Source organism: Xiphophorus hellerii, chromosome 6 (assembly GCF_003331165.1).
Source record: "Xiphophorus hellerii strain 12219 chromosome 6, Xiphophorus_hellerii-4.1, whole genome shotgun sequence".
NCBI lineage: Eukaryota > Metazoa > Chordata > Actinopteri > Cyprinodontiformes > Poeciliidae > Xiphophorus > Xiphophorus hellerii.
Genome location: NC_045677.1, coordinates 23637278 through 23648958, shown reverse-complemented (window position 1 = coordinate 23648958; position 11681 = coordinate 23637278). Strand labels below are relative to the sequence as shown.

Here is an 11681-nt window from a genome sequence, read left to right as displayed (position 1 = left end):
AAAACATAGAAAAAATAAGAAAAAAGGTGCACAGTGTCTAAGGTGCAAGATATCAGAATGAGTGGCATTTCTATATAGTTTATAATAACCATGTACACCCTTTTTTGTTCCATTAAGATGACATTGTTTAAGAGTAGAGACAATTTTTCAAAAATATAAAACTGAAGAGACCACATCTACCATGTTCTTCAAAATCCATCAGGTGGGTATTTAAAAAGAAAAATAAATATTTAAATAAAGCAAAACAAAAAAATGCTTCAGAGTCAGAGGTACCAAAACAAAAAAAAGGTTTATTCAATAAAAATACAGTCAGGTTTTACTAGTAAACAAGCAGATTACATTATTTTCTAAAATAATGTAGAGGAAATTAACCGCTAGGAAACTGCAGATGAAAGTCATAATCTCTTTGCAAACATTAGTATTTTTCAAACCTTTCTGGCTTAAAGATTCTTAAAAGTTGAGTACAAATAAGAGAAATAGCAAATACATATCATGTTACAGGTGGCAGCATGTGACACAAATCTGATTACTATATTTAATCTTTCATTTTCAGTCAACGTCTGGTTAAGAGATATTTAAGGCGTGGGTTTTAGTTAACATAAAACAACCTGCTCCATGTTTGTTTTACGGTTGGAGTGTAATAAAGCAGAATTTCTTTGAGCATGGCCGTCACATTACAAATCCCTGTTGTTGCTGCTGAGCAGTTTGGGGTAGGACGTGCCGATGGCGCGGCCGTGCCGATAGACCACCAGCTCCAGCACATACTCGTCCACCTTCACCACCACTGACGTCATCTTCTCAGTCGACATGAGGAAGATGATGGTGAACAGAGCGACCTCAAACTCTGGGCTGACGCCGATGAAGGAGCTGCCGACCGGCTTCACCAAATCTTTCCAGCTGAACTGCAAGCTCAGGACATGGTCATCCTCATCAGGCTGAAGAAAAAACAGAATACAGTTTAATGGAGCTTATAGGTGACCACTACGCTTTCTTAAACAGGTTAGGGATATACAAAATAATGGTCATCTGCAAAAATTCATTCTTAGATAATGAGATTTTAGTCTGATCAGTTCTGCCTATTAAGTGTTTTAGAGCCTCCTGTCACTTTAAATCCAAATAAGCTGCTGCTGGCCACACTCCCAAACTCAATCTTTACACTCTCAATTTGAAAATAGCTGCAAACAGATGCACAATTACACAACCATACATCTTTGAAAAGCAGAACTGGAGCCTCCTGCACAACCAACAAGAATGCAGCAAGTGGTTTCTGAATGGTAAGTTAACAACAAAACACTTGTCCTTTCCAGCAGCCATTGTACAGCGCATACAGTGGTAAAACCAGCTGATCAAACATGCTAGAGCTCAGCTTGGGTTGCTAGGTAACGGGGCTGGGCTCGCCTGGGGTTGCTAGGAAACAACACATGTAACTTTATGGGGAAGTTTTTTGAAACCGCTCCTTTTCTAAACACCAAAAAATATTAACTTATTGCCCAAAAACAGCTGGGTGTCTTTTTAAGGTCTTGGGCTGTTTGAAGCAATAGAAAACCCAAATGGAAGTATAAAAATGTCCAAAATGGGAATTTTGCCTGATGGTTCCCCTTAAAACTTGTCTAGATGTTTTATGCTGATCAAGTTGAGCACATTTTCTGCAACCAAATTTTGGTCCTTTTTGGACCAATTTCTTTCCAAGCATGAATTCAAAGGTTTACTATGAATTTACTGTCAAAAATGCCACCAGTCTATCCAACAATGGTACAGGGAATGATGTCTGGAGATACAAACACGGTGACCCAAACATTTGTTTCCATATTTATCCAGATTGATTGATTAAATCAAATTCTATTATTTTCCTAACTGAATAGAAACCTGCATGATGTTCTTACCGTGTCTTTGTTGTCTCTTGCTTTGTAGCCTTTGTAGTCCACATGGCCGTGCTTCTCCTGCAGGTAGAACTGCACCCAGTTGTGCAGACCCATGATCTCATTGCCATATTTGGTCTCTCCAACAAACACGTGTTCGAAGCCACAAGAATCCTCTCTGAAACAATAAAGAGTGCATTTGTTTCTTCACTAATTAAATTACATTTTTAAAACATTTCAAAAGTTATTTCCCCTTATCAAGTTTGCACTGTCGAGTAACAGAAGCACCACGTACAATATATCTGTCAGCTTCCAAATCAGTAAACTAAAGAACCTATATACAGTAGTGTATAGCTAATGCTAATGCGCTAATTGCGGAGATAATTTTTTGTTTGCCGGCTATGCTAACTTTTGAAACTTTTGCTAACTTTTAGTGCCTAAATGTCTTTTTCTGGATAAATTTTAAAGCAATTTACTTTGCTGTTTTGCAAGCTTTCAGATGAACAAAGCTTCACATCTTACAATAAATTATCTTTTTTTTTAATATTAAAAATAATCCACTTCTGTCAGAGCAACACTCACCCTGCACTCTTGCCTCTGTGGTAGAGGCGAAACCAGATGTCGTACAGCTGTCTCTTGAACTGTCCGCGGTCCGCAGGCGATTGGCCTTTCTTTACCAGATAGTTGTGAGCATACTACGAGTTGAAAAACAAAATTCATCATAATTATTTTTCAAAAATGTGTGAAAACTACCATCAAATTTTCACTCTTTGAAAATATTCTGCAGTTAAACAGATTTTGTACTTAACCGCACAAAATCTGACTGGCTAATTTACTCTGGACATTCCTATCAATTTATTTGTTGCTGCATCTAAGTAACGACAATACTTTACACTTTGCCATGCGATAAAAAGTGAAACAATTCCAACTGTTTTGAATATTTTTAAAATCAAAATCTAACAGTACAGTCTCACATTAAGAATCTGTTTTTGGTCTGATTATTAGCTGGCCTTTATAGCCTAACATCCATCTGAACACTGTTTGACATAAGACAGAACAATATTTATGTGTTTTGGTAATGGGAGCTTGTACCAAGTAGCAAGTCCGCTCTAAAGCTTTTGTACCTTCATGAGCTCAGTCTCCATGATGGCGTCAATAAAGAGCCGATTCTCTTGAAGCTCCTCTGAAGTGACCGTCTCTGACACGCCTGTAGACATCTCATAGTTGTCCAGCAAGTTGATAAAACCTGAAGTTACAAGCATAAACATCAGATGTGGTAAAAGCAAGCTTCTAGAAAACCAAATTGATGTTAAACTGATACTTACGAGCAAAAGTCGCAATATTTTTCAGTTTTCCGTCATCGACGTAAGCAAAGAGAGGAGCGCGGGCCCGATCTCTGGCGTTGTTACTGCCCTGAGCCACATGACCCGCTTTGCCCTGAAGACAGAAAGAATCAGAATACAGGTAAGCAAACAGAGCTTGTCATTACACACAATTAGAGCTGAAACGATTAATCATTATTAATCGATGTTGAAATAATCGTCAACTAATTTAGTAATCAACTAATCGTTGACTGGATTATACAGACATTGCTAAAAGAACATAGTCAGAGCAGTAATTAAGCCAAAACTGTACAAGAAATATATACATTCTGCATTTAAGATAAAAGAAAAACATTCTCTATATAAATAAATTCTATTAAGAACTCTCCAAATCGCAGGTTTAGCTTCACCTTGTTCAAATTCTGTTACTAATAAATCTCATATTAAGCACCTTTTGCTATTCAATTATTTAGCTAATCCAAAAAAATACCTATTTATTGATGTTAAGTCAAGCAGAGAGGACTGAGCTTTTCACATGTTGATGTTAGAAGTTAATCTTCCAGGTAGGTTTGCATGTATTGCAACATGCAGGACTGACCTGAAGGGAGATTTTGTAGTCAGTTCCCGGCTTCAGACGGTTTGTGTCCAGTTGCCAGAGTTTATTCAGCACCTCAGTCAGCTCCCGGTTAGCCTGTCGACTGTTGGGGGGGGAAAAGCAAAGACAACTGATGAATCACGAGTTGTAAAAGCAGGCAAGATCAATAAGACAAACACATGTCAAGAGTTAATTTCTGTAAAAAAATTAGAGAGAAGATCCAGCTTCTCCATGTGTTGGAGAGAAAAACTATATAAACAAACACAACATATGAGTTGGCCCTCATAACACCATTTTTTTCAATTGCGTTTTAATTGTCAAATAAGATATGCAATAAGATTAAAGATTATTTTATCACATGAAGTTCCACACAGTGTTGACTCAGGAGGACAGACATTGTGCAGTACTATGTGTTGGTCTGTCGCATATAACCCTCAATAAAATACACAGATTTTTGTGGCTGTAACCTAAGAAACCTTCAATGGTTATGAGGACGGTTGCAAGGCGATGTAGTTTCAGCTTTCAAGTTGTGTATCACAACAGGTGAGCAGGTGGGGCTCACCTTTAGTGACAATGGTGTTGAGTTCCTCAGTAAACGGGAAAATAGTGGGAGAAAAAAAGAAAAGTTGCATGACCATATCAGCCTCTGTAGCTTTTATGGTAATAACGATAGATGTGTTGCAACCTTGGAGCAGTTAGTGATAAAGAGGAAGTCTGTTTTGGCTTTGTTTTCATAGACACAGAGATTTGGTTTTAGGTAATCCCCCCCCCTTTTTTTTCAAAACTCTGTTTCAGACTTTGCAGACACCTGGATGTAATGAGCTTTCATCTAATTTTCAGTTAAACACTTTTCGCAGAAAATCCTGTCTATTTCCAAGAACTTCGTGATACTTTTTTCTTGGAAAAATATAATGACAGAGTGGAAAACAAACAGGTGTGTCAACTGGGAAAACCTTCTGCAGTCTTTCGGCAGCTTTTTTTTCCCTCTTAGAAACAGCAGGTGAAAACTAAAAGCCACACCCTCAATGTCATGTAGGATCTGCACATGGTGAGTAAGAACCAAATGACAGGAAGGGGCACAGAAACTCCTCTGTTCTTTCTTTAGATCTGAAAATATCAGCAGAAACTATAAAATCAACCATGTCCTGTTTGCTGTGTTGTATAATTTCACCCACTAAGCAGTACCAGACCCTGCAGCAGCCACATCCACAACAATCCTCATTCCTGCATAAAATCTCCACATATTTACAGTTTTAAAACTACACTTTGTACTTAGAGCGGCTTTTAGTCGTGAAAAGAAAGATACAGTTTCACTTGAGAGGAAAATATGCGTATAGAAACAAGAAAAAGTGTCATCTTACAGCGTTATTATTACATGTCTACATTAAACACTTTTGAATGTATAAGCTTTTATACCCGGAAGTATCTCAAAATGTTGGAGAAAACTAACATTTAGCTGAAACTATAGAGAAAACAAAGCGAAAAACAAAAATGTAAGTTTGGAGTCGATGCTTACCCACTGGCCATGGTTTATTTTAGTGAAAAAAAATCTCTTCTTCTTCTTCTTCTGACACCCTCTCATTAAACTACAGGGAACAGTTATCTGAGGCGTCAATCTTGACGTTTCCAAAAACATTAGCCAATCACAATGCCCCTCCCATTCTCTACGTCATCAGATAGGCGGGTCTGTTTTTGACTCAGAGGTGAAGTTAGGAGAGAGAGAAGTGGGGTTTTCCGTAGTCTTCTGTTACAGTTGCGAATCTTCTTTAGTACGCTAATAAGACTGTTTTTTGAACGTATGTAATGGCATTAAGTTTAAATTTAAAATTGTAAAAAGAAATCGATTATATAAACAAAGCAAATGTATTTTTGCTAGACAAATGGGTTCTTTATTTATACTTTTTTATATTTTGTCAGGGTAGAAACACTGCATTAGTATTTCATTTATCCCGGGCTTTCTAGCATTAAATTATTTTAGAAATTAGAATAAAACTCAAATACATTTCACATAGTTTACACTTCAAATTCATTAAAAGCTGATCTTATCTTTTCAATAAATCAATTTAGGCTTGCTAAAATAATCCACAGTCATTATTAACTGTCAGCCTTTATTTTGCACAACAAACTCAATAAAGTTCAATAAACTTTTAAGTACGTTTTTTTTGCATTAAGTTACAAACTTTTATTTTGAAAACCCCCACCAAGCGGAAGGAATCATGTTCAGCGCATGCGCGTTTTCGCCACACGTTGTTTTGTAGTCATAGGCGTGTGTAGCTGAAAAAATAGTCACGCATGCCAATTTTTAGTGGGTTAAACTCGATTCTTGTTGAGTTGTTGTTCCTTCTGTACTTAATGTAGGTGTCACTGTGGAGTTTAACGAGTTGTCACTTGAATCTGGTGGCACATATCTGAGTCGAGAACGTTATAGAAACCGGATTAGCTTGCTAGCTCATTCCTCTTGTAGGTAACTGGCAGCAGCAGTATGGCAGCGGTGCTGGAGCTCGTCGCTGGCAGCTATGAGCAAATTACTTTCGGATACCGAGTAAAAATGGGGGGAAACGTGAGTAGACTTGTGATTTTGTGACTGCAGGAAAATGTTACTATTCTGCTTTTAAATGTGCACTGTACGATCTCTTTATAGTATTATAATATCCTTAAAAATCTATGCTTTTGTTACATTTATCCTTATTTATTTCAAATGTGGAAATAATATTCAGTACGTTTATGTTTAGAGAAGTCAAAGCTAGGCTTTAAAATCTAGAGAGACTACACCAACTGTTAGACATGGTAATAGCAGTGTTATGCTGTGGGATCAAATCAGCTGTGTTGAGTAGAGAAATTGTAAACTGGTCACCCATGCTCTGATCCATGTTTTTAGACAGTCAAATAATAAATCAAAATTTGTTAATAACACTCATTGTAAGCATGTTTGGAAGAAGTGAGAGTCTTTAAGAACACTCTCCCATATAGTAATGGTAGCATAATGCTGTGGGACTGAGTTGTTGCTACTGGTAATTTATGAAACAATCTGGAAGGAAAAATTCTTTAAATTAATCTCAAATCAACAGCCAGATGGATCTATGGAAATTATTAATACTTCATACACAATGAAGTGTTCATCAGTGTTTCGATGATTTTAAAATAGCAAAGTTGCTGCATGTTAAGATAGATAAATAATGTTGTGAATAAGCAATGGAGAAGAATAACATGGGTGAATGCTTTCTTGTCTTTGTGACATAGTTTTAACTTGTGATGTGTTAAAAAATCTTTTTGTTTTGGTCTATCATGTTTTTTTTTATTGTGCCTTTACTAATCTCTTGTAATTTGTACCTTTTGCTGGAGAATTCAATATTTTAATATTTCACATAGTGATGTTTTCCTTATTTGTTTGAATGCAGGACTGGACAGCCAAACCTAACTTTACACATCACGCTCACACAGCTTCAGTATCAGCTGTGGCGGCCAGCGAGAGGTTTGTGGTTACGGGAAGCAAAGATGAAACTATACAGTTATACGACATGAAGAAGAGAACAGAACATGGGGCTCTGCTGCATCATGAAGGTATGAGCAGCTTATTTTAGATTGTCTGAAGCCAGAAAATGCATTGACTTTAGTTTTATTTTGCATGAAAGTATAGTTGATGATACATTTCTTTGTTATGACTCCTTTGCTCCACAGGTACCATCTCTTGCCTGGAGTTCTATGGTACGTCCCACTTGCTGAGTGGAGGGGAAGACGGACTCCTGTGTGTGTGGAGCACAAAGAAGTGGGAGTGCATGACGACCATCAAAGCTCATAAGTGAGTGTGACCCTCCCACAGTTTGGCTGCAGTTGTCTGTTGTGAATAAAGATCCTGATTCGTCTCATTTTCCTCAGAGGTCACGTCACTTCGCTCTCTGTCCATCCGTCGGGTAAACTGGCGCTGTCGGTCGGGACGGACAAGACTCTGAGGTAAAACTCGCAGGTCACCTGAGTTTTTACTTTCAGCTTCCTAACACAGGCTGGAAAATTTTGACAATTTCTTTTGGTTCAGAATAGTTGAGTATTTTTGAGAAGGGAATATTTTCCAAACTTTTTTCGGTGTCCTATTGTTTTAAATACTTTGCCATTTATTTATTCATCCATCCCTCTGCTTCTTGATTAGTTATCTCTGTCAATTGATCTATAAGCAATACATCAATTAATCGCATGATAAGTTAGAACAAACGCAATAATTTCCGTCTGCATGATTTATAATTTTTTTCGTTCTGGTTCTTTGGTTTCTTTGGGGTTTTTTTGGAAGGCCAATTTTGTTTACAGAGACTTTGTAATTCATTTTATTTGTTGCTTTGTTTATTTATTTTGGATATATAAAATGTCTTCCAGTTTCAGTGTTAAATGTTCATTAGAACTTAAATTTGATTGATCTTTGAGAATGCGTCGTTACATTATTAAGATATTCCTACCATATTACTTGTAAATGGTCTCAGAACAACAATATTATCATTTATCACAATTTCTTCTTGAACAATTTATCATCCAGCTAAATTTGTTACTGTGACAAGTTTAAATCCAATGTACTTTTATCTACCCACTCACCTATATAATTTTATTTATATTCATTTAAATTTAAGGCCTGACCTCTGCAGAAAAATTTATTGTGAACATTTGTGTTTACACAGTAACAAAAAGGTGAGCTAAGAACTCTGGAAATTTGAGAGTGGAAGAGTATTTAGAAAATGTGTACTAACACTTCACTTAGTCTCTTTATTTAAAGAAAAAGAAAAACCTAGTGTGTCCTTTTTATCTTTAAAGAACCTGGAATCTCATCAATGGCAGGTCGGCTTTTATCAAAAACATCAAACAGAGTGAGTATAACTTTCATTTAGATGAAAATAAAAACAGCTCTTGATTTCTCTTGAAATGTAGGGATGATATTAAGCTTTTTGTTTTTATATTTTTTTCTCAGATGCACACATTGTCAGATGGTCTCCAGATGGTGACAGATATGTGGTGGTGGTGAACGACAAAATTGATATCTACAAGCTGGAGACGGCGTCTGTAACGGGAACGATTGCAAACCCAAAGAGGATCTCATCTGTGAAATTCTTAAACGTGAGTTTTCACGCCAAGACTCTGTATTATGAGTGAATGAAAGGAATCAAACGCTAAGGAGTAGCTATGGTTTTCTGTTTTGTTTTCTTTTTAGTTCTTCTTTGGACCGTGGCTGATTTTTCGCACATTCTCTGTCTGGTTTGTTAGGATATTGTTCAGCAATATCCTAACATTTTGAAAAATTACTAAAAGAAAAATCTCAAAAAGAAAAAAAAATATTCTCCTTCTTCTGACCTGACAGGGGATTGAAACACTCTCCTGAAGTAAAAATAATACAGGAAAAACAGTAAAAACACTGTTCAATTAAACTATTTATTATGGCTGGACAATATGGCTGAAAAAAGTAGCACAAAATAAGGGTTTCATATCAGTCTATCAATAGTTATTGATTAGTTATTTGTATAGATATCTGAAATAATGACAAACAAGTCTCATGTCCTTTCCTGTTTGATCCACAGTTTTCACTCCATGTTGTTGTTTTTTATTTTTAAGCAGTTATGAGGCACAGTGGCGGAATCTACTGCTGTTAGTCACTCAGCAGGTCGTTGCTAGGTAACCGAAGAGTGAGTGAGTTGCTAGGTAACCAAAGAGTGAGTGAGTTAGTTGATTCCACCAACTTTGCTTAGTTGTGTTGTGAGAGGTTGACCAGCTAAAGTTTTTCCTCTGCCTAAATCCCCCAGAATGCTGTGCGGTTCACTGAAAATGATTGAATATTTGCTATTGATATTGATCACATGTCGATCGTGATATATATTGTTATTGATTTATTGCCCAGCTCTGGTTCTGAACCTTGTTTGTCTTTCAGAACTCCTTCCTGGCCGTCGCAGGAGACGATGAAACTGTGAGGTTCTGTGATGTGGAAAAAGCTAAATGGGTTTGTGAGTTCAAGGCTCATAAAACGAGGTAAATTTCTTGAGAATCTGCTGAAATAATTGATCAGCAGTGCATTAAATCATACACTGTGATATGATTTATTAGCAGGTTTATTGTTATTGTGAGTTTGCTCAGTGCAACATGATTGTCCTGATGTTTATACGTTACATCTCCCCTGATATGTTCACCATAATATGAATTGATTTAGATTTAAAAATAGTTGCATTCATACAAGATAATTGTTTTTTTACTTGAAAATAGAGATGGGTATCTCTCAGAAGATAATAAAACAATGTCAGATTTATTTTTTATATCAACATTTTATTGAAACATGTTTAAGATATTTATAACTTTCTGTATTATTAATGGAAATAAGTCTTTATTGCCATTATCGCAATCGCAAAACTAAAAATGAGTCAACCTTCACTAATTTTCTGTCAGATCCAAGAGAGGGCTCAGTTTGGTCAGCTTAGTATGAAGAAAAACATTGGTAAAATTAGAAGATAATGTTAAGCTTTAATCTGCCAGGGTTATAAATAATTTTAGGCTAAATTGTTCTGACTGAAGAACAGGTGTTCTCAGTTATTGTTGCATCTCTTTGTGGTTTCAGAGTAAAAGCAGTCGACAGTTTGATTGTGGATGATTACTGCGTGCTTTTAACGGCTTCAAATGATGGTTACATCAAAATGTGGAAAATCCATCTGAAAGAGGTACGTCTGTGTTATTTTGACACCATAAATCAAAATCAGTGGTTAATAACACTATTGGGCAGTTGTTACTGAATTCACTGTTACCTGTGGATGGGATGGGTGAAAAAAACTTTAAATAAGTTGGATTTTTTATGGCAGTAACATTATTTCACACTATTTTTTGGAAATTGCAACCATTATTTTTGGTACATTTATTTGGTTAAGTTAATCTGATTTTCTAAAACTTGTAGCTATTACTCTTAAGACTTCTTGTTTCACTTGGTACAAATATAATGACCTACTAACAATATTTATTGATGTATTTTATTACTCTAACCCATTTCTTTTAGTTCTTCAAAACAGTAAAGAGAGAAAAACATGCCATTCAAGTAAGGTAGATGTAATTTTCATAAATCGAAAAAAGATTAGAAGAAAATGGCTTCCCAACTTAAAATTTCTACATCGTCCAACAGCCTTGGGAATGTCGTTAATGTAAAAACCATCATAAACATTGATTTAGTTTGAAATACCAAGACATTTATGGTAGACTTTACCATAAAACTAAAAATGAGTCAACTTCAGATCTCTTAATAGGCAAAAAACAGTTACAGTTCACCAAATATAGGTCCAATCGTCTTCCATTAGACCTAAGTCCTATAGAAAAACTGGGGTGAGCTACAGAAAACAGTGCAGGAAGTCTCTCTATGTGTTTCAACTTTGTGAAATTTTATATTATTGGTGTCTTATTGGTAAAAGTGGGTCTGACAAAGTATTAAGGACAGGAGTACTAATGTAAGTGGTTTGGTAAATATATTTTATATGACTATTTCTGGTGGTGATCAGGAGCTGGAGCCTCCTGTTCTACTGGGGGAAGTGAACACAACAGCTAGACTGACGTGCCTCGCCGTGTGGAGGCCAGTGCAGCCGATATCTGATGGTCCGTCTGAAGCAGCAACATCTGAAGGTGGAGTCCAGCTTTCATCTCACTTTATGGACTACTTGTTGTTAACACTTTATTACACTTTATTTAACACTTAATTAAATTGATTAAATAAATATTTTTTCCTCTATCACTGTCCTCAGAACTTGCTCAGGAACTTACAAAGAAGAAGAGAGTCCGAGAGATAACAGAAAAAGTCATTGTAGAAGATGAGAGCAAACCCAAAAAGAAGAAGAAGAAAAATGGCGGAAAAAAGACTGTCAAACAATAAAAATATATTCTTAACCCATTCCTGCTTTTATGTCAACT

At 36.2% G+C, this 11681-nt stretch overlaps 2 protein-coding genes across 2 annotated transcripts; one reads left to right on the top strand and one right to left on the bottom strand.

The window, feature by feature from the left end:
• Positions 1-270: 270 nt before the first annotated feature.
• Positions 271-5419, bottom strand: LOC116721328 (poly(U)-specific endoribonuclease-C-like). Its single transcript, XM_032564982.1, has 7 exons — positions 5293-5419; positions 3780-3879; positions 3185-3296; positions 2984-3105; positions 2442-2554; positions 1884-2037; positions 271-935 (listed from the first exon to the last, which is right to left on the bottom strand). The coding sequence occupies exons 1-7, from the start codon at positions 5301-5303 to the stop codon at positions 675-677; spliced, it is 873 nt and encodes a 290-aa protein (XP_032420873.1). The 5' UTR covers positions 5304-5419; the 3' UTR covers positions 271-674.
• Positions 5420-5999: 580 nt separating this feature from the next.
• Positions 6000-11663, top strand: pak1ip1 (PAK1 interacting protein 1). Its single transcript, XM_032564977.1, has 10 exons — positions 6000-6336; positions 7175-7337; positions 7455-7575; positions 7653-7727; positions 8571-8623; positions 8725-8870; positions 9676-9773; positions 10354-10453; positions 11276-11396; positions 11516-11663. Exons 1-10 carry the CDS (start codon positions 6259-6261, stop codon positions 11641-11643), a joined length of 1083 nt encoding a protein of 360 aa, XP_032420868.1. The 5' UTR covers positions 6000-6258; the 3' UTR covers positions 11644-11663.
• Positions 11664-11681: the final 18 nt, after the last annotated feature.

Excerpts from the sequence above, each read along its gene's own strand:
- pak1ip1 (XM_032564977.1), top strand. The coding sequence starts at position 6,259 with ATGGCAGCGGTGCTGGAGCTCGTCGCTGGCAGCTATGAGCAAATTACT. Across the intron at positions 7,576-7,652 it reads ACGACCATCAAAGCTCATAA|AGGTCACGTCACTTCGCTCT; the intron begins GTGAGTGTGACC and ends CATTTTCCTCAG. Across the intron at positions 9,774-10,353 it reads TTCAAGGCTCATAAAACGAG|AGTAAAAGCAGTCGACAGTT; the intron begins GTAAATTTCTTG and ends TTGTGGTTTCAG.
- LOC116721328 (XM_032564982.1), bottom strand. Across the intron at positions 3,297-3,779 it reads ACTACAAAATCTCCCTTCAG|GGCAAAGCGGGTCATGTGGC; the intron begins GTCAGTCCTGCA and ends TTCTGTCTTCAG. Across the intron at positions 2,555-2,983 it reads TGGAGACTGAGCTCATGAAG|TATGCTCACAACTATCTGGT; the intron begins GTACAAAAGCTT and ends TTCAACTCGTAG.